Source organism: Pholis gunnellus, assembly GCF_910591455.1.
Source record: "Pholis gunnellus genome assembly, chromosome: 16".
Classification (NCBI taxonomy): domain Eukaryota; kingdom Metazoa; phylum Chordata; class Actinopteri; order Perciformes; family Pholidae; genus Pholis; species Pholis gunnellus.
Window position 1 is genome coordinate 3,338,197 of NC_136543.1, and position 25,231 is coordinate 3,363,427.

General features: G+C 44.6%; 1 protein-coding gene across 1 annotated transcript in view; it reads left to right on the forward strand.

The window, feature by feature from the left end:
• LOC306708357 (ETS domain-containing transcription factor ERF-like) overlaps positions 1 to 25,231 on the forward strand; it is a 43,280-nt gene that overhangs the window by 4,082 nt on the left and 13,967 nt on the right. Inside the window, exon 2 of the mRNA XM_079176189.1 lies at positions 24,388 to 24,622. Within this exon, the coding sequence (XP_079032315.1) occupies positions 24,388 to 24,622 (235 nt within the window). The remainder of the gene's footprint in view (positions 1 to 24,387; positions 24,623 to 25,231) is intronic.

Sequence of the window (25,231 nt, forward strand, 5' to 3'; positions counted from 1 at the left end):
GAGACGCTGTCGTATCGTGTGCTGCGAGTCTGCTAACATTTACGCAGCGTTTACTGAATGTCACTCGACATGAAAGAAGAATGGATTGTGATTGTGATTGCATTAATTAGTCATTTAGCAGACGCTTTTATCCAAAGGGACTTACAAGAAGTGTATTCAACATCGGTATTCAAGAGAACCACTAGTCACCAGAAGTCATAAGTGCATATCCTTTGCTAAACAAGTATCTAAGAGCATAAACCAGGGCAAACGTACAGTGCAGAAACAAACATACAATAAGTGCAACGAGCAAACCCGCAATACAATAAGTGCAACGAACTAATACGATTACAATAAGTGCAATAAGCTAATACGAATAAAATAAGTGCTAAGTGGAAGGCTCAGGGTAGTACTTCTTGAAGAGTTTTCAGCCTGATGAAAGATGGGCAGCGACTCCGCTGTCCTGACGTCAGTGGGAAGTTCATTCCACCACTGTGGGGCCAGGAGAGAAAAAAGCCGTGACCGGGTCGATCGGCCGCAGGGACCTCTGAGCGACGGGGGAACCAGTCGCCCCGAGGCAGCAGAGCGAAGTGGTCGGGCGGGGGTGTAGGGCTTGACCATGGCCTGGAGATAGGAAGGAGCTGTTCCTTTCACTGCCCTGTAGGCTAGCACCAGAGTCTGAAACTGGATGCGAGCTCTTACAGGGAGCCAGTGTAGAGAACGGAATGATGAGTTACCTTGCACTGAATCTGCTGATGTGCCTTGGAATGCGTCAGTCCATTAGATTTTATGGTGTTCTATTCAAAATTTTACACTATTTGTGGTAAAATAAAAATGTATATTTTAAATGGGAATCACTACAACCAGATCTTGGGTCTCATTTTTTTTTTGCAGCACCAGTCTGGTCAGGCCCTAAATATGATGGTACGGTCCAGGTTTCAAGTCTCCACAGCCTAAAAAAGCCCCTAAATACCATTGTTCCTCACAGGATGTACCCTTTTCCCTGGTTTTCCTCCCATTATGTGGTTACTGTCAGTGATCAGGTCAAAGCAAAAGGTCGACTCACATTCCTAAATTACTACTGAGTCGAGCCCCGGGGCAAACAGACCGTGGAAAAAGTACGGCCGCAGAGTGACGTCAGCATTTCTCCGGTGTGTTGTCAAGCGGCGGCCCAGGTCAGCATTGCCACTGGTCACGGCGGGCCTCCTTTCCTGGAAGCGTGTGTGTGTGTGTGTGTACGGTAGCTTCAGTGACCCATACCAAGCTTAGAGCTCACACGAGCTGGGACATGCTGGCCAAACAAACACTCGGGCCTCAGCACAGGAAGGCCTGCCAGTCGGTCTGCGAGGTGAGCGGTGACAGACATCCAAGCCTGCAGTTCTATATTTTTATTCCGATACAGAAGTGGTGTAGTTTATATCGACTGAGGAGTTGTGGATTCATTTTTGTGCTGTTCATCAGTTTGTGTGTTGTGGGTCTCACTGATGTATAAAACATTACAGAAAATGTGAGGTGTTTTATATTTTTTTGGGGCGTTATTATTATTTTTCCAAGATTCTCTATCTGGTGGATACATTTTACACCATATTATTTTCACATGAAATTCATGCTTGCTGTATATTCACAGTGTTTGTCATCAAACACGAGGCTTTCTTTTAACGCATGCTTCAGCAGGCACGCTTGGCGGACAAGATTTGAAGTGCCTTGCCTAAGGGCACTACGGTAGTGGTTGTGTAGCAGCTCGGATATTAAAAGCATAATCCATCTTGTAGTTTGAAACCGTTAGGAATCATCAATTTGCAATGTTGTACTGTTAAAGTGATCATTTTCTTTTTTTTGTACACACTTTACATCTACGCGTCTCTATTGGAGGGACTACTGATGAAATATTGCTTCTCGCAGGAGAGCGACTGTTGCATCGTGCGCGCACATGCGGATCGGGGCGGAACACCAGCGTGCGCGATACAGAGAGCAGGGGAATTGTAAACGCGCGACCATGTAGTGACAGACGTGACATGCTGGCGTGTAAATAAATTAAGCAAAATTAACTCGTCCTTCAAGGGGGGCGGGAGTGTTTCCTCTACCAATGACATGGTTGGGGAAACACTGCATCTACATGTTGCCAGGATAACTTTGAACAAAACACATAGACTGCTTGAACTGGTACAGTTCTCTGGTGGAGAACAAATGTGTACCTCTCTGGGCTGTTCTTCATCATGGTGCATTGAGTCTCCTGTGATGAGTTCCTCTGCATATGTTGTTGAACATCTCTATAAAGGTTTGAGGTTAGAGGAGAAGCTCTTGCTCTTTGATTTGAGAGGCTGACATCAAAACGTGGTTTATGTTGTTGATACTTTAGTCAGCTGAATCCTACTTTATGGTGTGGCCACTTTATCTACGTTTGGCCGGTTATTAGCAGGAATGATAAAATTGTTAGCGGCCGGTGACCCAGAATAGTGGACTGTTTGATGGTTCGACACCACAGTTGGATTGTCACAGCGGTGGGAAATGTAGTTATGAAACAAAGGATCATTCTATTCTGGCTATATCGGGGAACTGAATGTCTGATTTGACATGGAATTGCTTGGTTTCTCCCAATAAATCATGTTCTATAGCCTCTTTGTTTAAATATCAGACTAACAATACTGTTAAATATAAAACATGTGCTTATAATCAATCTCCTCTGTGATTTGCGGGACCATCGTACCATCACTACAACAACAACGCTGTTTCTAAATCAAAGAATTATTCATCAGAGCACTCACATACCAACGTAGCGCTAAATATATTTAGAATTTATGAACGATTCTCTTAAAGCTGCCGTTTGCGGTGCGTAGAAACCGCGGCCCCGTTATTCTGAGACAACTGTCACAGTCACACGTATCTCAGCCAGTAGTTTTTTTCTATTTCTTTATTTAAAGCTTAAACAGACAAACATGATCGGTTGACCGTAGGCAAGACACTTGCAATCAGATTGGACTGTCAATTCTTAGTCTGAATAATCAAGGACACAGGGACACACTACCAATTATCAGTAACTTTTTCCTCTTGATAGAATCTTTTTGTGCAATTTTTGCTGTGTAATTCAGTTATGAAGCTCTCAAAAAGCCCAAATACCGGCACAGCTGAAATAAAATGCTTTTTATTTATCTCAACACGGTCACAAGTACATGCAGCGCCACTTTCTAAGTCCTCATCGTCTTAAATGACCGTCCTGCACGTTTGATATCTGGAGGCATTCACTATTGAGTGAATCCGTGTTGCCTCTGTGGCAGCCCCCCCCCCCCCCCCTATGAAAAGGACAGAGCAGGTCAAGTGGAACTGACGACTCGCTCCAGCAGATAAGGACGGCTTCTGCAGCGGGACAGATATCTCTGAAACATCTGACAGGATACTGTGTTTTCCACTTTCACTAACTTAAAAATCCCTTTTCAGTAAACCTGTCCGCTTTAATCTGCCGTTTAATTGATATTTACAGCTAGAGGCTTAAAAAAAGACTGATATATTTTGTCTGAGAAAATGTGGAAAAAAGCTCTGTCCTCAACCATTTTCTCATGAAAAACTGAGTGAAGCTTGTAAAACCAATATTCATCAAACAATGCAGACATATTTTTTGTGCCCTTGGAGCTCTTTTTGAAGGTTTTTAAATCAAACCAAGGTTGAGACAGACCGAAGGTGTGGAGGTAGGGCTGTGCTTTGTCTGTGGCTGTTGTGACTGGAGTCATCCAAACCCAAAGAGGTGCTCTGTGTGTTATGGCTGTCACCCGTGGCTCGTGAAGAACGAGTGGGTCGGCGTGGCGTCGTCTTAGCGGCCGTAAGGATCGAGGTGGGTCTCCACAAACGTGAGTCTGCCATTGCCGCGCTGCAGAAAGGATAAGGGGGCAGACTAGGTGTGGTCCTGTATGGCTCTGCATAATACCGCCCACATTACTCCGGTCACTGCCAGCTTTTTAGGGAGTCTGTTTTAGCTCAGAGGACAGCGGTGAGATGGAGTCTGCCAGGTTGTGTCAGAGAGAGCTCCAGTAGGTGGCAACATCTAGGTTATAATGTGTTTTTAAAAAGAAACGCGCACTAAAATCCAACTGTGGCGATCCTCAGCATTCATTGAGACACCAGTGGAAAGTCTTCAGTCAGAAACAAACCTGTTGATTTAGAAACCAGTTGTAAAACGATGTAAAATAAATTGGATGTGTTTTCTCTAAAAAGGGACCACCTCAAGAGCTGCCGAGGGGAGAGAAACGCTGCCAACAGGTTGCAGGCAGGAAAACAGTTTGGGTGTTTTGTGGTTGTTTGGACGGAGTTGATCCAACCCAGACTTCTCCTGCCCAGTACACTTGTTGGCATTGCACCTGCATTTTTAAGCCCACACTGCTCGATTGAAAACGTGAGCTGTCCGGCTTTCAGAAATACCATTTTTAATTAATATTCTCCTAAATATGAATCTCAGTGCGCCTCTAAATAGTATTTTCTACAAAGGACACTCCATTGGACATGTTGCCACTTAAACCTTCCCGAACAGACGGGGGTAAGCTGAGCTTAGAGCATCAGTGAGACCAGACATTCATTATCAAGTGTTTCACATGCTCTGTTCTGTGTGGCGCTTTGCTGGACATGAACATGCTTAAAGGACTTTCTTAAGGTTTCGGACGACAGAGACATGAAGTGTCAATGTGGCAGCAGTCTGCAGGCTGTGAGGAAAGATCATTCCGTGTTAAAGTGCCCTTGTATTCCAAAGTCATTAAATCCAAAAGCTGAGACACCAAGACACATCTGGGTGGGCTCGAGGCATAGTCCTTCCACATGGAGCAGACGCTTTCCTCCAGCTGAACTTGGCAGCACCAGGACCCTGAATCCCACTTTGTGCCCATGACAAGAGGCAGCTGCCTGTTGCCTGGCATGTGATGACTTTTCGTCCCACCAATCCCACGTGTTGGTGATATAAAAAAAATAACTGTCGGCATTAATTCCTCCTCTGGGGTTTAAATTATTATTGGATTTACAAAAAGCTTTTTAAATAAGTACATTAACGACAGATTTATGCACTCACTCACCATGAATAAATATATTCAGAGATATTTTGTGAGCTGTCATTTTCCACATTACTCAACATGTATTATATAATCCAACATTTGCTTTTACACTTTTTTCTTCCCCTTCTGTGGTGACATAAGTCTAGTGTGACATTGTAAAGCAGCATGGCGGCCTGTGCAGGGCTCGACATTAACGCTTGTTCGGGCATGCGGAAGTGAAAAAATAGACGTGATCATTATCAAGCAAGCCCCGGTTGATCGGTCAATATGCAATAAGGAGACTGGTTTCAGTGTTTTCTAGTCGCATATACCCGATAATGCTACATTGTGAACAACAAATCAGTGTTGAGCTAGTTAACGTTAGCTGCTAGCATCCGATGGGCGACTGCCCTGCCTCGTGCGAAAGTAATTTATAACCTTTTTATAGAGGCATTATGACCGTTACAACTACTAATGCCAAGCTCCTGTAGAAAGCTACCACAGCAGGTGATTCCACTGAGTTTTATTGTTATTTCAGTTTGAATGAAGTGCGTTTTACAATGGTCAGCGGGTAAAGTAGCTGTTTCTGTCAAGAGTCTGGTGGCTTTGAGGAGAGCATATTAATTGTGTGTTTTGTATGTCAACAAATTACAATAGTTAAACATTTTTATAGGCCTACATTTCACACAGTTTGGCTGTCAAGCAAGTAAAACATGTCCGCCACTTGCCTGAAGCCCTTCTGTGGATAAAAGACGCTGCCTTGTAGCAGCCTGTTACAAGATCCAATCACTCAGTGTCGAGCTGCATGCTTTCATTTCATTTTGCAGTTTAAATGCCTCAAATGAAAACAATATAAAGACAAATGATGTAATGTTTTGACTAGAATAAGTCAAAACGAGCTGAAGAAGGAATTTTCCTTGTGTGGGACCTTCAGAGTGGAGAGAATCTGTCGGTGTGTGTGGAGGGAAACGGTGAGAAAGAGGTGGCTCTTATCTGTTGTGTGTGTACCAGTCACTGGTCCTTTTGGGAAGCCTGGGGGTCTTTTATGGCGGTCACAACTTGTCCTGGGACTCTGTGGTTATCTGCTGCGCTGTGTGTTTTATATTTGAAGCGACTCCGGGCTTGAGAGCGGTTCACTCCTAAACTACATGAAGTTAGCTCGAGGCTAAATTGCCCTGAAACCTTTTTTTTCACACCCCAAACCACACGAGTGCATGCGGGCAGCATACACACTCGCATCCTCTCCTTTTCTCACTCTTGCCTTCCTCTTCTCACACACCTATGTTCAGACGAGCACAAACCCTTTTCTGCCCATAACAAATATATATATTTGTTGTTTCAGGCTGCCAGTCATCGGTCACATAACATTGTTGAACATTTTATTTATTCCCAGTCACATGTCCATCAACATGCAGACAAGCACAGAAACAGAATGGGGTGCTGATGATGTAGCTTTGGGGATCTCTGTTAAAATGGATTCACACTTCCATCGTTGAGAATGAGATCAAACAGCTGCCCAAACCTTTTCGAGGGAAAGCAGGGGTTGGGCTTGTTCTTGTAGCCGCTTCAAAGGTGGGCCATAAATTACATGAGTGATAAGAAACGGCACCATTTGATCAGCACCACCAGTCGGCCATGAAGTTTCCGTTTCTCCTTGTCTGTGCCTTTCTTTTATCACTCGCAGCACAAAAAGCTCTGCTGCAGTTCTTCACTATAACATCAACCTAAAGCTGAATTCTTTAAAAAGCTTTAAATGCTGTCCGTTGATCAGGAGGGTCACTTCACATGTTGACTTTATTAAGTTTAAAGCGCCGCCCTGACTCATTAGTTAACCCCATGAGAAGTAGATCTGTGACCCGTTTGCTGTCCCCGTCGGCGGTTTGAAAACCCAATTGACGAATGAGCCGGGTCTCTGTTTTATTGAAACGTGAAAGTCAGTTAGTCCCTTCAGACACTCACTCACTCACTCACTCACTCATCTCGCCCACTCGCAGCGTGCACACGTTTTATTAGGGGGGCTCCGTGGACCCCCCACATGCCACGAAAAAAAAGGGCCGACGTCTGTCTCGCATTAACGCGCAGCCGTAGACACACTCTTTTAATTTTCCTCACTGCCGCTAGCGAGCGTGGCTTCGTTCATTTCGGGGCTGCCATCTCCCTGCGGTGACGCCGCCGTGCCTCCGCCTTTAATGTTTTAACGCGGGGAGCGAGCCGCTCAGTCTGGAGGCTGAACCATCCAGCTTTAATGCAATAGACGGAGGAATTAAGACTCTGCCAATGAAGAAGGGCTGACTAACGCGCCCAGACATCACACATGTAGACAGCTCCTCGCAGGCTGTTTTACATTTGACACAGTCATCCAGAGCGCAATGCTGTCACTGACGTCAACGACATTATGAGCAGCGGTAGCTCAGAACCACAGCGTTCTGGCAGAAATGACAAATATTCATGTTTGATTTCAGAAGAAGATGAAGAGAAGTTGCTTCTATTCAGTGATAGCACATGTTCAGCAGCAGTTTGAGGTAAAACGGCTTTGGGTGTCCGTCTAATCAAAAACAATTCCCAGCAAAGTGGAAAAGAGGTTAATCTGACATGTTTTGAAAGGTATTGCTAATTGTCTTTACGAATGAAGTGCCCATAACTCACCTTGAGCATCGATCTACACTTCATATTAGATGCATTCATTCGGTCAAAGCGGGCTGTTTACTCGGTTTATGTTGGCACAGCTATCCCTGACCCACCGTCGCCTTACATTAAGTTGTACCAATGACTTCCATGGAGTGAGTTACAGTTTTAAATATGAGGTATAAGGAGAGAAAAAGTCAGAGGTCTGTCCTCTATATTCCTCGTGTCATTCTGTTTCTCCGTTTCGTCGCTGAGCCTCGGTTGATTCTCTCTCGGGTCAAATGTAGTACAGATTGTGAAGTCCTCTGAGGCACAAACTCCACAGTATGAATACAAATGTTTATCAGTGCACAAATATGCGCATTCCTGTCTGATATTTGTTCTTGACATACTCGGCCGACTCCACTGGCTATGACTGAAGTTTTCTTAACTTCAGGAGAATTTAGATCCCGTTTATTTTAAATGTTTATTTTAAATGTAAAAAGAAAAGGATTGGATTATTTTTTTCCTTCTCTGCTTTGTCACATCCCCCAACGCTAGCATTGTCATGCCGGTTGTCCCAACTAGTTGCAATCAACAGTGGAGCCTCTTTGTCTGCGTGGAAAGATGCTGAAAGGGAAAGCGGCATTCTTGGGAGGGGGGGGGGGGGGAGTTTGATTGGCAGGGCGCACGAGAATGAGTCACTCACCCAGCTCCCTGGATTTGGAGTGACGGGCCTATTCCGGGCTGCGGTGACTTCCGTGTGTTTGATTGTGGTCGTGTCCGCATACGGCGAGCAAACCAGCGCTAACGTGGCTCAACCCAACAGCTGAAGTCACCAAATTCTCGTCAGTGGTCACCACACTACGACGATGAAGGAAAATTAAAGTCGTCTGGCAACCGAAATACAACACAGAAGGCTGATTCAACGGGAGATATTTATCTTCTCTCTCTGCTCTGAAGTCTCTCTTCAACACCATATGTTTCATAATGGCCTCCATCAGTTTCTGACAACTTCTAGTCAGAATAGTTTATCTATGGTTTGCTGAATTCAGGGTTTGTCTGTCAGAAAGTTATTTTCTCAGGATATCTCCTCTGATTATTGTTTAGTCTTCATGTAAATACTACAGCTTTAATCTATTTCTCTGAGAGAGAGTTTCACTTTGGGTCATAGTTCCTCTTCCCAGATATACTCGTCTTTCCCTTTCACACGAAACAAGAGCTGTTTCCACCAAGAAGTTCCCCGTAACTGTAGTCCAGGGACTACTAAAAAAAACTAAAAGACTCCTTCACCCCGTTGTTGTCTGCGTTTCCATAGTGGAGACTGACCTAAAATTGTCCAAAATCGACACTACAAGGAAGCTGTGTGTTTGACCGATCGGTGACGGTCATCCCTGCGAACCCCTCCCCCCCGACAGCTCCTTTACTTTCTGTGGGTGAGATATCCTCTGAATGTAATTTAGACCCTGGCTAGTTTGTTGAGCTCAACATTGCTTGACTTTGCTCTGCAGGGTGTCAACACACCTTATTTCCTGCAGACAGACAATGTTTCACAAACATGTACAGGTTAGGTGCCATTGTGTCTGTGCACATGCTGTGCGACCGATAAACCGAATGGGCACTGCCCAAGTGCACCTCTGCATGGAGACACTCTCTTTCCTATCTGTATTTCTGTCAGTCGGACGTTTGTGTGCACACGCACACACATACACAATAGTGTCTTCCAGCCAAATTCTGCCCTGACTACAGGAAGAAAGAAATCTCCAGCGAGGCTGTCTGGTAGCCAGGAGCTCATTACAGCTGAATGTTTTACGGGATTGTTATTTTCTGAAAAGGAAACATGCTCAGACGAGTTTCAGAGCACGTGTACGTGCACGTATGTGTGCTCCTCCCTCTCTGGGAATATAGGCCTCCAACCTGGGCTCGGGTGCTGCAGATCAGCTCTGAGATTGTCACTGTTTATGTAGTTTCTCCCTTACCACAGCGATGATCCTGCACACATTAGATTCACCGCTATGGCAAACGGTCGAACTCCGTACTTTCTCCCAGGGATCAACCGACTATCAACCACGATCGTTGATCGTTATGATTGTCGAATCTCTATTTCCATGGGAATTCCGATAAAACGTCTCATATCGTACTGTTTAGTAGAGAACCCAGCCTGCAGTGTAGTTCACACACTTCACTGATAAACCAGACAAGTGTCCAGCATCCGTCTGATTCACGACTAGGGCTGGGCCATATGGTGATGTATGTCACAATACAGCATGTTTTCCAGTTATTCGATGGACGCACTAAAGAATAGTGCAGCAAAAAAATCTCTTTTGCAGCATTTGATCAAACTAAATGTTACGTTTTGTGTTGGAGTTTGTGTTCATTTTGAACCAAAGATGTCATTTTTACTGCAAATGTAGATCAGTTAGGGGCCTCCTTGATTACTGATAATCGGTATACTTTGTCTGCAGCAGTGCAGCGTCTCGAATGGCGAGGCTATGTTTAGTTTGGATCACTCGCAGCCGTTCCCAGTGCGAGCTATTTGGAAGATGGATCACCGAGACTTGAGGCCGCACAGTGCCGCCGTGTTGACGGCCCAACTTGAAGCTCCAGCGGCGTTAACCAATACTGCCAGCAAACCCAACGTTACTCATTATCGGCACAAATTGAAGGCATTAATAACGAATCGTCTCTTGGCAGCTCGGCTCATAGGAAAGACTCTCCACTACAGCAAAGTTATGTATTCGACCGCTGTTAAAATGATCATATTCATGCTTGAGCTGTTGGTATTCGGGCAGCCTTTCTTCCTGTCTCTCTCCTCACACACTTCTCAGTTCCTCATTCACACGGACCTTTCTTTCGTTCGCCTCTCTGTGAAGCTTTCTCTTTATTACTTTGGCCTCGTAGTTCTCTGTCCAATGCAAACACACATTTCAGCCTCACACCTCTAGCATTAGGATCTTTTCCAGCAAGAAGCTTATTTCTGCCTGTGTTTGTGTCTTCATCTCTCACCCCGTCTGTCCGTGTGTGTCTCTGTGTGAGCCTTATGTAATGGAGGGAGGGGTCATGTGAGTACCGAGGTCGGGGTTCACGCCGTGCACCTGCGGCCAGCCGTCCTCCTCTCCCTTTGATCTCAGCTGGAATTCTTCTTTTCTCCTTCTTCCCTTCTTCCTTTCCACCTGACTTCCTCCTCGTCCCGTCTGTTTCTCCGGCCCCTCCCTGGCTTTAAGCCACTGGCTCCTCCAATCTGAACTCCATTCTTTTGAGTGTAATTATGAGATCAGCTCAATGAGGAGCAGAGGCCTTTTTAAACAGTAGTTTGAGGCTCAGGACTCCTCATTGAAGCCGTGTATGATTGTCTGTTGTAGACAGCACGACGAGACTGGAAACCCAGACAGGCACGATCAATAGTTCATCTCAAACTGGAAATGGACCTTTTATTATATACAGATTGTGTAAAGTTCAGGATGTCGGCAGGAATTAATGACTAATTTAGTGTTAAAGAAGCCCAGACCTGTTCTGTAGGCCACTGAGGTGTCGTTCCCTCTGGAATGACCTGGTTGACGCGCTAGCGTGGGGCGTCTAGATTACCTTTGACGTACATATTCACTGACCAGTTTGTTTGATGAGAGCTTGTTTATTTTCCTTTGTTTCCACCGACATAAACACACCAGTTCGGGAAACTGTAACGCATAAAGCGGTCAAAAACCGTTTGCCCTTCCGGGGTCAAACACCTGCCAACACCAGTGATTTACACAGCTTATATAGACAGGCACAGGATGATAGTATAGCGCCACCCAACGTATACACGGAAAACAACACCACCACATTTGGCTCCTACACACCGGCCCCTAATTGTTAACCCAGACAGACATAACAATTCAAACAAAATATAACAAAGGAGCCAAACATGTTAAGTTATGACCAAGTGCTTTACAGACAAATCAGTTTACACTCCCTGTAGCAAAGAGAGTTTTCTGACTGGCCTTTCAATGATGTTATATTTGGTCTGTAACCTCACAGAGCACAGTAGTCCATTTTTGTCCATAAAACTTTCGGAACCTTGTCAAGTGGACATGAACCACGAGGAGCTGAAGGATGCATGATTACCATAATACCTCCAGCAACCAAACTCTTTTTCCTCTGGTTCCATTTTGCCTCTCTTGGAGCAAGGGTAAGTACCTCTTACCCATCTCTTCCAGAAAGATCTGAGAGGTACTGCATCTGCTTCCATCGTCTTCTACCATACTGGTCATGAGGCTTGAACACTTCAGGTGGCAAAGCTGAGTTACCCATAGGAAGATCTGCCATCTTTTGTTCTGCTCTTCCATTGTGGCGTCTACCAAAACTGCATTCAGCAATGATCTTTTTGACAGCAGAATTGGCCTTGGTGATCCAAAACCTCTTCCTCACCGTGGACAGTGTATGAGTCCGTCCACCATGGCCCAGATTCTGGTGTACATGCTTGAGAATGAGCATAGATCCCTGTTGATCCTTGCCGAGGATGAGTGGATGTTTGGGTTCATCATGCATTGCTCCTCTGCTCAACCTTCCTCCAACTCTCAAGAGTTCGCTGTTCAACGATGCTCCTTGGAACATGGTTCCACCGTCGAACACCACTTGAAGGGATCCCTTCCTCGGATGGTGGAAGCTATGGTGGGGGATGTACCACACCTTCCCTTTTCCACAACGCAGTTCTTGCTGAGGAACTTGTTCGGCGTAGGCCTTACTGATGAGTTTATTCATGTAACCTGCATACTCCTGGTGTAAATGCTTATTGTTAAGAAATCTTTTTCTCAACCCCTGAATCCTTTGTTTAGCCACAGCAAAGTTATTGGGCAGATAGACCTCTTGGTTCCTGAAGGGCAACTTCAAACAATATTTCCCATCCTGAAGTACTGATGAGCGCTCCATGGTTTCCAGAAACTTGAGATCTTCTCTGGACATTTCCTCTTCCTCCGCCTTTTCATTGAATTCGTGATTGTACTGATTGGTCAGCATTTTTTCCAGTTTGCACACAGTTATCCTGTTCACCGTAGCAGAGGAAATCTCTGCCCCTAAAGCACCACTATTTCCATTCAGCGGACCATTAATAACCCATCCTAGCACTGTCCTGATGGCGTACGGGCCATTTCCACAGCTGTTGATGACCTCCCAAGGTTCCAATATCTTGGGAGCATCAGTTCCAATCAACAGGTCCACGCTTGCCTTTATGCTTGGGATGTGTACTTGTGACAAATACGGCCAGTTAGTGAGGTCTTCAGGTGTCACCATGTTGTCAGCAGTGACTGGCATGCTCCTCTGAGTTAGAACATCTGGTAAAGTATAAAATTCATCACTGTCCAGACCAGATATCTCCAAACCACTCAAGGTGTACGCTGGAACAATCGCTTCCTGCCCCATTGTCTGTAGCAAGAAGTTGGTTCTTTTGCCTGTAATATTCAGCTTCTGCATTAGATGTTCTGAGCAGAATGTGGCTGAACTACCAGGATCCAGGAAGGCATACGTTTGAACAATGTGATTTCCCTTTGCAGATTTCACCTTTACAGGGAGAATCGATAGTCCACAACGGTCCTTACCGGCCCCTGTATATCCACATGTCTTCACTGAAGTTGGCTGGTCATTAGGTGGTTCCTTTAACTGTTCCAAAGCTGGTATTTGTCCTTTGATATGAAGCACAGTAGGATGAGTTTTACCACATTCTTTGCAAGACAAGCGCCTTTCGCAGTCCCGGCTCATGTGACCAACACACAAGCATGCAAAGCAAACTCTCTGTTCCTTCAGAAAGTCAAGCTTTTCCTTGTGCTTCATTCCCTTGAACTGCTTGCACTCCTTCAATGAGTGATTATGGGCACAGCACAGGCATCCAGCCTTTACAGCCTTCCCTGTATCTGCTGTTGGTTCCATAGCTTCCTCAGGCCAGTCCATAGAGGTTATTGCGGTGGCAACAATATTTACCGTCCCTCTGTTGCTGGGTTGGGATTTACACCTGTCGTAAGTCCTTGTCCCAGTAACACCGGTTGATGGGTCCTGTATGTCACCAAACAGAGGGTCAGAAAGAATTCTGACACGACGCTCAATGAATGTGACCAGATCCATGAAGTGAGCTCTGTGGTTAGCTGTCTCTACAATGCCATGAGCTGTGGTCCTCCATTGATCCCTCATTTTGAATGGCAACTTTGCTATGATGGCTCTCATGTGTACAGGCATATCCAGTTCCTGCATGTACTGGAGCTCCTCCATGACATTGCAGCAGCCACGCAAGAATAAAGCATACGCTTGAAGTGCCTTGCCATCCTCAGATTTTATCGTTTGCCATGACAATGCCTTTTCCATGTATGCGGCTGCAATTTTATACTGATTTCCAAAGTGTTCCTGAAGAAGTCCCTTAGCCACTGCATAGCCACGCTCCGGAGCCATATGCTGGCAGCTGCGCACCAGTTCTCTCGGCTGTCCTCCTGTAAATTGTTCCAAGTAATATAAACAATCTGCTCTTCCAGCCTTTTCCTCTACTCCTTGTTCAAAGGCTTTGATAAAGGCTCTGTACTGGAGAGGGTCCCCATCAAATGTGGGAATTTGTCGTGGTGGCAGAGATGATGAACGCTGCTGGTGCACCAGAGCTGCTGTTATGTCATTTTGCCTGTGCATGATGGCAAGTATGTCTCCAGGTGGATTTAGATTGATTTGATGGTGGTTTGTAGAATGCTTTTCTTCCTCCTTTAACTGGGCCGTCGTCAATTGGTACTGGAGCTGATGTGTTCCCAGTATATTCTTATCCTGCTGTTGTTCACTGGGACTGCATTGAGGTTGCGAAGTAACTTTAAACCATTGCTCAATTTCCTTTGGTCGCACATCCGTTGATCGTGGTTTATCAGGTGGTAACGGCCAGTCTGTCAAGTCATTTTGTGTCTTTGCTTTTCCCTCCAGTTTGTATTCCTTTGCCAAAGGGTTTAAGCAGTTGACAGATTCCCCTTTCCTTTTTCCCCGTTCAAAATAGGAAGCCATGCCATCTGAAGGTCCTTGAGAACAACTTTTAAAATCAGAGGCCTGATATACTGCCAACATAGCATTGGAAGCAGCTAGTTTGGCTTCCAAATCAAGCTGCTCTCTTTTCCTCCTCAGCTGTTGCTCCTGCTCCTCCAAAGCATGTATTTCTTTTAAAGCTGATGCGCGAGCGATAAGTGCGGCTCTACTTGCCTCCACCCTTATCCGTGCAGAGGACGTGGTACCGGATTTACCACTTGTATTACTCCTTTGACTTGAGTGTTTACTACCAACATTAGAAACACTGTCATTTGGATTAATACCATCCTCAACATTACCATTTTCATACAGAGTACCTTCATTGAATGAAACCCACAGTTTTGTACCAGCAATACATTCATCATTAGACAGCATTTTTTCTTTAAACCATGTTACATGTTTTTCCCTCTCATCACAAGGCAGAAAACCCAACAGAGATTCATGCATGCATTTTGCTTCATCACACACCTTAATCAGTCCTCCAAGAGCATTTGATACCTGTGTTTTATCATCCCCAGACAATAAATATTGTATTGATTTTCTTATGGTGTTTGCTTTATTTAGCTTAGCTTTTCTACTATTTTGCAACATTTCTAATTTGTTAGCAAGCGCCTTTGCAGTGCGCTTAACTACACGTTTTTGCGTTTCAACACCACCAGACATAGAGCTGGGTTTACCCTCAATTAACACAGCAGTCCCGGTAGTATAGTCCAACACCGCCTCGCGGTTCTCCATGATAGAATGTCAAAATGCAAAGTCTATTGTTCTTGTCCGCACGCTTCGGCAACCAAGCGTTGGGTTTATGTCCAGTTGTGTGTGCACACAATGTAAATGGCTAAAAACAGAGTAGCGCTACGCATACCTCTCTGTGCGTTGGGCGCCGTGCGATGATCCGGTGGTCAGATGCTCCACGGCCGCGTTAGCATTAGCTCCGTAGCTCCGTCCTCCAACCTTGCCAGAGACCCGAACAGCTCCGAGCATCCCTCCTCGTGCTGGATTCCTCTCTGTGCGTTGGGCGCCGTGCGATGATCCGGTGGTCCGATGCTTCACGGCCGCGTTAGCGTTAGCTCCGTCCTCCAACCTTGCCAGAGACCCGACCAGCTCCGAGCATCCCTCCTCGTGCTGGATTCCTCTATGGCCGCGTCCCGGACGTGCCGATGTTTTCCAAAACAACGATCCACCTTGAGCCAGGTTTTTGACTAATGTTAAAGAAGCCCAGACCTGTTCTGTAGGCCACTGAGGTGTCGTTCCCTCTGGAATGACCTGGTTGACGCGCTAGCGTGGGGCGTCTAGATTACCTTTGACGTACATATTCACTGACCAGTTTGTTTGATGAGAGCTTGTTTATTTTCCTTTGTTTCCACCGACATAAACACACCAGTTCGGGAAACTGTAACGCATAAAGCGGTCAAAAACCGTTTGCCCTTCCGGGGTCAAACACCTGCCAACACCAGTGATTTACACAGCTTATATAGACAGGCACAGGATGATAGTATAGCGCCACCCAACGTATACACGGAAAACAACACCACCACATTTGGCTCCTACATTTAGTAAGTGAAGATTTTAATTTGGAGTTCTTAACCAACTTTTGTATGCAAACGTTCAGTGAGGTTGAAGTTTATTCTTTTAAAAAACTATTTTTTTAATGTTCCCTTTTACATCAAAATGTATTTTGATCAACGTTAACAATTTCCTTTGCAGGGGATGACAGCACTTATAAGGTCGGCTGTATTGAAGGAATTCAGTGTGGATGTATATATAAAAAATAAATCAACAAACTAAATTGAAGTAATACACTGAAAATAAACTAACTTACTCTCACTTTAAAGTTATTCTCCATTAGTGGTGTCCATCTTTTTAAATAAAATCCCTCTGTAATCGTACCGTATAATACATTGTTTTTCACTGTGTAATTGCTTGGTCAGCATATGTGTGTGGATCCTTTTTAGGCCGTCTTATTGTTGCTTTCTTTGCTGCTATGATATATATATATATATATATATATATATATATATATATATATATATATATATATATATATATATATATATAAATAAATAAATAATATGAAGAGGTGCATCCTTTACTACGGTGAATTACATCAAGAGTTGCTATCAGAGGGCCCTTTTGCCAATTCAACCTGTAACACTTGGTACCACACAATGGTTCAAATCCAAATGTCATCTAACGATTGGCATTGCCAACATATATACAGATGTGTAGCCAGGCCCCCCCCCCACATCCCCTCCCAACACCCACTTGACTGAGTTGGATTCGGGTTGGAAACTTTTCCGATCATTTTTTCCATTTGTTTTTGTATTTGTGTTTTTGACTCTCTGCACACGCCCAGTGGAGATTCCCCTTTTTCCTGCTCTCTACCCATTTATTTCCTGCCTCTCTGTGTTATCCCGATCCCATCCCTGATAAACCCCTCTTCAGTAGGCAGACAGCCCCCGGCCACTTACCCTGTTGCCCCCGAATCATGACCACGCAGAAAGACACGCATCAACCTTTTGCAGCGGCTAAATATAGACCCACAGAAGAATAGGAGGAAGGGAGGTAAAAAATAAACGAGTGTGTGGGGGGGTAAATGGAACAGCATGTTAAAGAAAGTTGTTAGGGGGAGAGCACGTAGAGTAGGAGGCCGTTTATGTTTAGTCTTCTGGACAATACCCCGATGATGGCTATCGGGTTATTAGGAGCGCTTTTACAACTGTGGTGACGTCAACGCACCGAAGAAAAGCAGACCTGTGGCCGCACAGATCCTGTGTTTCTCTTGGAAAGGAGAACGCAGGTGGCTTGGGACTGCAGACTAATAGTAAATGAGTTTTCCTAGCCTGCTCTTGGCTATATATAGACTCCAATGAGGCCTGAAATGGTGCGTTTCGCCTCCGCCTGAAAATCAGGAACTCTTCCTGTCTGGAGCAGAGCTCACCAGATAGTACAAAGGGCTTTGGGTTTGTTTGTCGACTTCAGTTTCCCCCGACTTGTAGCGCTGCATCCAGATCTCTTGTGCTGTCGACCAGTGATTATAGTTAGCAGTGAAAGGAGCATTGATCAGCACTAATGCTTCACTGGCTGCTGATAAGGACCAAGTCATTTGCACTCTAGTGTGTCAATGCGCTGCCAGTTTCACAGGTTGGCACTATGTTTGAAAAGGACCCCAACTCCTTTTCTCTTTAACCCTCTGAGCCCTAAAACCCTAACCGGCGGGATGGAAAACCATGTTTTCTTTTAAACAATCGCCAGAACTACAGAGTTTGTCATAGCGCGAAGCTGTAAAAACATCATTATCGTCAGATTTTCCTCTTTCCGACGGTCCTTACAGCTTAAAATTGAGATATTTCATCAAAAAAAAATAATTCTCCATGTCTTATTTTAGATTTTGCCCCGAATAAACATTTATTTTAGCCAGATTCTTTGAAAAAAAAAAAAAAGAATCTGCACTCCTCAGCGCAATTGGAAGCCATGACTGATTTGCCTGAGACCAACAGTCATGTGACACAAATTCTGTGAAACTTGGACTGAACTGCAGGCTGAACACAGAGCAGAGGAGAGGTTGCAAAAATGGAATTTGTTCAATATACATAGCACGTATAGGCTCCATTGTTCTCAACATTGGTAACACTTGTGGGCACTTTGATATATAGATTCCATTAATTTCAACTTTTTGTAAAATATATTATCAAAGAAATTCAACTTGCGTTTTTTGTTTTCTATGACTTATGGCACAGTAACTGTTACACTGCACATAAGACATTTTTACATGCTCTCCTCCAGCCATGGTGGTGTTTCCATAGAGGAGCAGGACTTTTATATTGCAGTGAAAATTGAGACGGAGAGAAAAATGTGACGGGATAAAAAATAAAAAAAAAGTTTAGAGTTAAAAGATTTTTTGGAAGATTGTGTCAGACTAAATACATTCCTCAAGTGTAAATGAAAACCGCTCCAATGCCAGTGAAATCCCATAAAAGGTTAATATATTTGTATGCTATTGTGTGTTTTTTCATGCAGACATAGTACAAGAAACTAGAAGTACGAGTTAAAGCGTGGCCTAATCTCAGATTTCCCTTTGAAGCTGCAGATTTGACACCGGAGCTTCACCGCGTTTGTAAAAACGGTTAACAAATTGGGCCGACTCATTCCTGTGTGGCCTTCGGTCTCACGACGTCAACTGTTATGCAAGCTTCGCCTGCCATGTTTTCAGTTAGCAGAGAATCATCCGTAAGCGAGGCTAATGTATTGAAGCTAGTAGCTGCAGATGCCCAGAGATTTCATGACGGGAGGATTTCTGCCTGAAAGTGAATGAGGGCGACTTGTGTCTGTTTGTGCAAAATAAGAAATTAATGAAAAAAAGCTACAGGTCGTGAACTGCTGGCATTGTAACATTTAGGCTGGAGTGCCTTCCTCCTTGTTTGAGGACGGACATCGTCAGACATTGCCGGTTTCTTCTAGTTTTGATAGTTTGTACACAACAACAACATTTATTTCGGTCTTACTGCTCTGTTTTCTGTCCTCGTCCCACTCGCTCATTGCCTTCTGTCTCACACTCCTCCTTATTTGTTAAAATCTCACATTCTACCAGCCATTAACCGCCAGCAGATGCACCTCAGCTATCTGTCACACCATCGGTTGTGCCGTCTGATTTTGTGTCTCTGTCCCCCGCCTCTGAACGACGTCAGGAGAATGTATGGACTCCAGACGCAAAACGTTATCAATGCACAGCCATTTTAGGCTCAAATAGATCTGGATGGTTGAGGAAACGTGCTCTACGGGGGGGGGGGGGGCTGTTTTATGTTATGTGTACAACACGTGTGACAGCGCTGGTCAGGCCGCCTCAGACGGATCACACACCCTCACACTGAGCCCTGAACTCTTTTGGCAAGTTCCTGTAATTGAATCATATTTTGTCGTGACTCGGACATTTATTTTTAGAGCTGAAAGCTTTTGTTGCTAGGAGACGGCGTGTCTTAGGAGAGGCTGAGCGAGGGAGGGACGGAATGAAAGAGAGAAAAGAAAGAGGTGGCAGTGGTGTTGAGGGGGAGAAAGGCGGAATCTGTGAAAGCTGAACGGCGAACGTACAAAGCGATGAGTCAGCAGGGACATCTGCAAAACGCACACACACACACACACACGCGTGCGGGAGGCATGGTTGCTATTCCTGCGTTCTTTGTCTGTGTGCTCTGCGCACCCACGCATGAACCCACTTACCTCTCCCCACTAACCTGTAGAGTGTGTGTGTGTGTGTGTGTGTGTGTGTGTGTGTGTGTGTGTGTGTGTGTGTGTGTGTGTGTGTGTGTGTGTGTGTGTGTGTGTGTGTGTGTGTGTGTGTGTGTGTGTGTGTGTGTGTGTGTGTGTGTGTGTGTGAGGGAGATATTAGCTCGCCCACTTAGATTTAATCCACTCCTGCTGTTGTGATGCGTCAGCCTGTGTGCGCGGATATGGAAGTGTGTGTTTTTCTCCGACAATCACCAGTGTGCACCCCGCTGTACAGCAGCGCGTTGCGTCTGTGTCACAACGCCTAAACCCGTCCCCACCGACAACAGACTCATTGTGTGCTTCATGAGTCATATGCTCGTACCCCATCAGTAATCTGCCTTCAAATGGCTATTATCAACGGTCACAGCCAGCTTGTCCGTCTTTTGGCTCACTCTCCGAGCACCACAGGAGATCAGATAGCAGCATGTGGTTTATTAGTCTGTTTTCAGGATGGGATTGTCTCCTCCTTAAAGCTGCTATCAGCAACTTTCTTTGTCGTGTTGGTTTTGACCAGGCAGCAGCCACCAGTTCTAAAAAATAAAGCAGATGCAGAAGTGTCTTGAAGCTACTTTCTCTCTAGTGTCCATCAGGGGGCGACTCCTCTGATTGTATAGAAGTCTATGAGAAGATGACTCTACTTCTCTCTTGATTTATTACCTCAGTAAACATTGTAAACATGAGTTCATGGTCTCAATCTCTAGTTTCAAGTCTTCTTCAATACAGCATGATGTTCATTTAGAGTCAAACAGACCGTACAGCAGGCTATGCTTTAGGGCGGGGCTTTGGTTGCAAAAAGCCAAGATGGCGAGGGCAAAATGAGGAACTCAAGGCTTCAAAACGGCAGTCCACAAACCAATGGGTGACGTCACGACGACTACGTGTACTTCTTATATACAGCCTGTAGTTTGAACAGTCCCCGTGAACAAAAGTGTTGGTATTGTCAGGCTGTTTTTGGTGTCTGTTGGATACTAAAACGTCACAGCTGGAATCTCTTAAATCTATCCTAAGGGGGAAAACAGATTGTAGTTACTTAACTTGTGTGTGTCTCCATTATTTAGCCAGATGGTGACCTCCATGCAGTGTCACTCACGCAATACTTGGAGTGAGGTTGTTTGCTAAGTTTAAACTCGTCTGACAATATGGACAGTTTTTCATGCACTAAAAACTTCAAAAATCTGCCTCCAGTGCTCAGTCACATGAGTTCGACTTAGTGTGTGTGTGTGTGTGTGTGTGTGTGTGTGTGTGTGTGTGTGTGTGTGTGTGTGTGTGTGTGTGTGTGTGTGTGTGTGTGTGTGTGTGTGTGTCAACACTGTATTGTAGACACATTTTTGTGGCTTCTTCTCTCTGAGTAGTGTTCTCACTTTTAGACAGTTATGTATTACGACTACAATAACTACTGCTACTTCTGCCAGTACTACCTCTACTACTGAGTCGACACGCAGCTGCACTTTGCACACCTGATAGTGGACTTCGGTTTCCCTGCGTCCGTCCTGGTTCGTTTTTCCATGACCCGCTCCATTTACACCTGCTATTAAAATGTCATCTGTGTCTGGATAAGGGAGAACACGTGTAAAGGCCCGCTGTCAGTGCAGGGACCGCTGTGGTCACGATCTGAACATCAGCAGAGTCGGCCATTCGTAAATGTAGTTCACCAGAATTCAGACGGCGTTACTCAATTTTCTTTTTTTCTTCGAGAAAGCACCACCCATGTCGGTAGGAATGTCGTGACTCACTCTGGAGTTTTGTCGTGTCAGCGTCACAGAAAGACCACCAGTTGTCTTTAACTGATCCGCTGTGAGGGAAGCATTCTAAGCAGCTACTTACACTGTTTCATTTATTTGACTATTTCCCAAATTTATTTCTATAAAAGCATGCAGTACAGACGTTGAGAGCAAATATTTTGTAAATGGAAAATTCTTAATTGATTTAATTACCATCTGGGCGACATATTCAGATGCAGTTCACTGTGCTCTGGGAGTTATTTGGCAGCTATCTTTTTTTTCCAACTCTTATTCTCCCGTTTGTATGCCGTCTTGAGTCGCTGGTACTCGCTGCCTCCTCAGAATGTGTTACGTTTATTGCAGATGAACAAGATTGGCGGAAGTTAGGGTTCATGATTTCAACTCAGATGTGGATGTTTCCATAATGATGGCAGCCTTCTATGTATATTATCTCATATATTGTTTCTATGTCATGATCCTGTCATGTTTCTCGATGGGAAAAGTAGAGATAACTTAAAAAAGGTCTGTTGTGCAGTACAACACAATTACAATGGCATTAATCATAAAAAAGAAAAAAAAACAAGCTTTAATTTGCAAAAATGTGCAAACAATGGATTCTATACATACAACTTTTTTCCAAGTTGTCACAAGTGTTACCACTATTGGGAAAAAAAATGCCTTTCTGACTGAAGCACACATGATGTGTTCAATGACCTGTGGAAAGTTGAAAATCTGACGTTTTTACAGCTTCTGGCTGTGATAATCGGTGTAGTTTTGTCCGGTTGTTTAAAGAAAACATGCTTCTCAACCCTGCTGGTGGATTTTGGGGTTCAGGGGGTTAAAAATGTTGCTTTGCACGTTGCAGTTATGAATGGATTGAAATTACAGTTCCATCAGAGATTTAAATTTAGATGCGGTGTCATAATTAAACGTAATGTCAACCGTAATATGGATATGGCACACCGATTTAAAAAGAGCATTTAATATGATATCATATACATAAGATGGTGTTTTTAGACCCGGATCACATGCAGAATGACAACAACAACTTCTCCTTTGTATCGGCAAGATTGTGTCGTGTGCCGTCACTGCAACTTGGGTGGAAAGGCCTCGTCGCACCAGCGTGTCTTTGTTAAAAGTTCACCTTCACCGTTCTATGGACATGGCCGACTTTGTCGAGTGTGGGAAACTGATTGTAACCCTGGTATTTAGGATACTGTGTTTCTTTACACTTACATAAACACACGCACACACAGAATTCTGCATTGTTATATTGTGCCCACATGTTTCCCACCCTTTGCTTTCTCAGCCTGATTGCCAAGACACATCTGGTCCTAATGAGGTGTGTGAGTGTGTGTGTGTGAGTGTGAGTGTGTGTGTCACTATGCCTTCGCTATGCAGCCTTTCAGCGCGGCCTTGTGTTGGAGTGGTGTTGAGTCTTTTACTGCCACCCACTGCTTTACAACTCAAAGCCTATACTTTTCACTGTTGGATAATAGTGTGTGCGCTTGTGTGAGCGTGCGCCCTGATAGTAGTTATAAAATCATAGCTTGTGTTTTGTCTGCACATATCTCAAGGCCAGTTAATCTGTTCTAACAGCGCTGATTTTGCAGCTTTGATGGCGATAGCAGTGTAGTTTTGATGTGACTGCGGTCTCTGGGAACAGATTGAGTCGAAATGCTCACGACCAGCGTTGCTGGAGGCACTGGTTCCACTCTGCAACGAAGCCGCAGACCGAAATGTAACAAGGATTACAACGTTCGCTTTTCATCCTTGAACCTGTGATTCCCCAAATTCTCATGTCTTGTATCTTTTCACAAATACTCAGCCAGTGTTTTCCTGCATGCACCATCTCTCTTGCATCTGATTTAAGTGTCTGTGGAGTCAAACCAAACTACATTTGCTATTTGTGTGCTCCCTGCTCTCTTTTACAAGTTTTCAAATAGATGGAACACAATTTTTTTATAATCTTTGGGTCGGGTAGTTTAACAAGGTTAAGAGATACACTTAAAAAAAAAATGTTGGTTATATCCTGGCTCAAAGTGCTTCTACCATTAAATCACTATAGGGGTAACATTGTCTTTCGTCTTTCAGATCGAGGACTTTTTATGCCAAGCACATAGTACAAAGCCCTGACTATAAGCTGTTAACCAGGTCAGGTTCAACTCCACCAGAGTCAATTCAACTTTTACGGGTTTAAAGCATATTTTGTTGATTATCGGGATACTGTCGTGAATCGCAATTATTTTGACCAGGAAAATTGTGACGTATCGTGCCATCCCTAAAAAAGACAATGAACAACTTTAGACGGTTAGAGGAAAATCATAAAGATGCTCGACCTGAAAAATATTTTCAACTGACCCGGAGTCAGTGGAAATTCTAAATGTTATAGCGTTCAGGTAGCCTCCCACTGCAGATTCAGACCGTGCAGAGGAAGCTTATGGTATGGAGTGTTTATGACTGCGTAGATGTGATCGCTCTCAATCTTAGACGATACTGAATTAAAGCATGTGGTCCTACTGTTTTGAACCTGCTACAATGTGCCTTCTGTGTTTTTTTTGTTTTCCCTATTGTACCGAAAACGTGCCGAACTGGGACCCAAACATCAAGGTACATATCGAACTGTGTGTTGCTTTACGCTGCTAGCAGTGTGCCAACAACAAATAAGACAAAGAAAAGACTAGACGGGGTTAAAGGGCTGGAATAAGCCAGCTCTTGTTGTGTCCATCCTGTCTTTCGCTTCTGTTGATGATCATCCAGCTCTGACACCCTCCTCTCTCCTCTCTCCCCCCCAGGGTTTGCCTTTCCGGATTGGGCCTACAAGCCCGAATCAAGCCCGGGCTCCAGACAGATCCAGCTGTGGCACTTCATCCTGGAGCTGCTGAGGAAAGAGGAGTACCACGAAGTCATCGCCTGGCAGGGAGACTACGGAGAGTTTGTGATCAAGGACCCAGACGAGGTGGCCCGTCTGTGGGGGGCCAGGAAGTGTAAACCGCAGATGAACTACGACAAGCTCAGCCGTGCTCTCAGGTGAGACTGAAGCGGATAAAAAGAGGTGATGGAGGACAGCGTCTCCACACTTAAGCACACATTGTATTTTTCAAAGTCACATGGCCCCAAGGGTCCAAGTTAGTTCAATTCTACCCATGTCTGTGAGAGTCCATGTGGGCTTTACATGCCAACAAACAACACAGGAAACTAAACTACCCAACACAGAGTTTACTTGCCCCAGGCAAGGGCGCAAGCTTTAATGTCGAGCCCTGCTACACTACAGAAACCAACCTTGAAACTAAATCTTTTAAAACCTGATTGAACTCACATCAGGAGCAGAGCTGCAGAGCCGGGTCTGCTGACACTTGTTGATATATTGACACCAATGACAAAAACGGTCTTCTCTCGGGTCCTTGCTTCAGTCTGAAAGGTATCAGCCATCCTTAGTTAGGCTACTCTGGACTGATGCTAATATTTAGCTTCATATTGAGGTTGTGTGTCCTTGATACCAGAGGAGTCCGATAATGGCAAAGAGTTCAGACGGGTCGGTCTTAAGTTACACAAGCTGGAATCGTGTTCTTTTGCACTTCAGATGAACTGGGATCAAGTCAGTGAACCAGTCAAGGCGGATGTTTTTTTCTTTAAAAA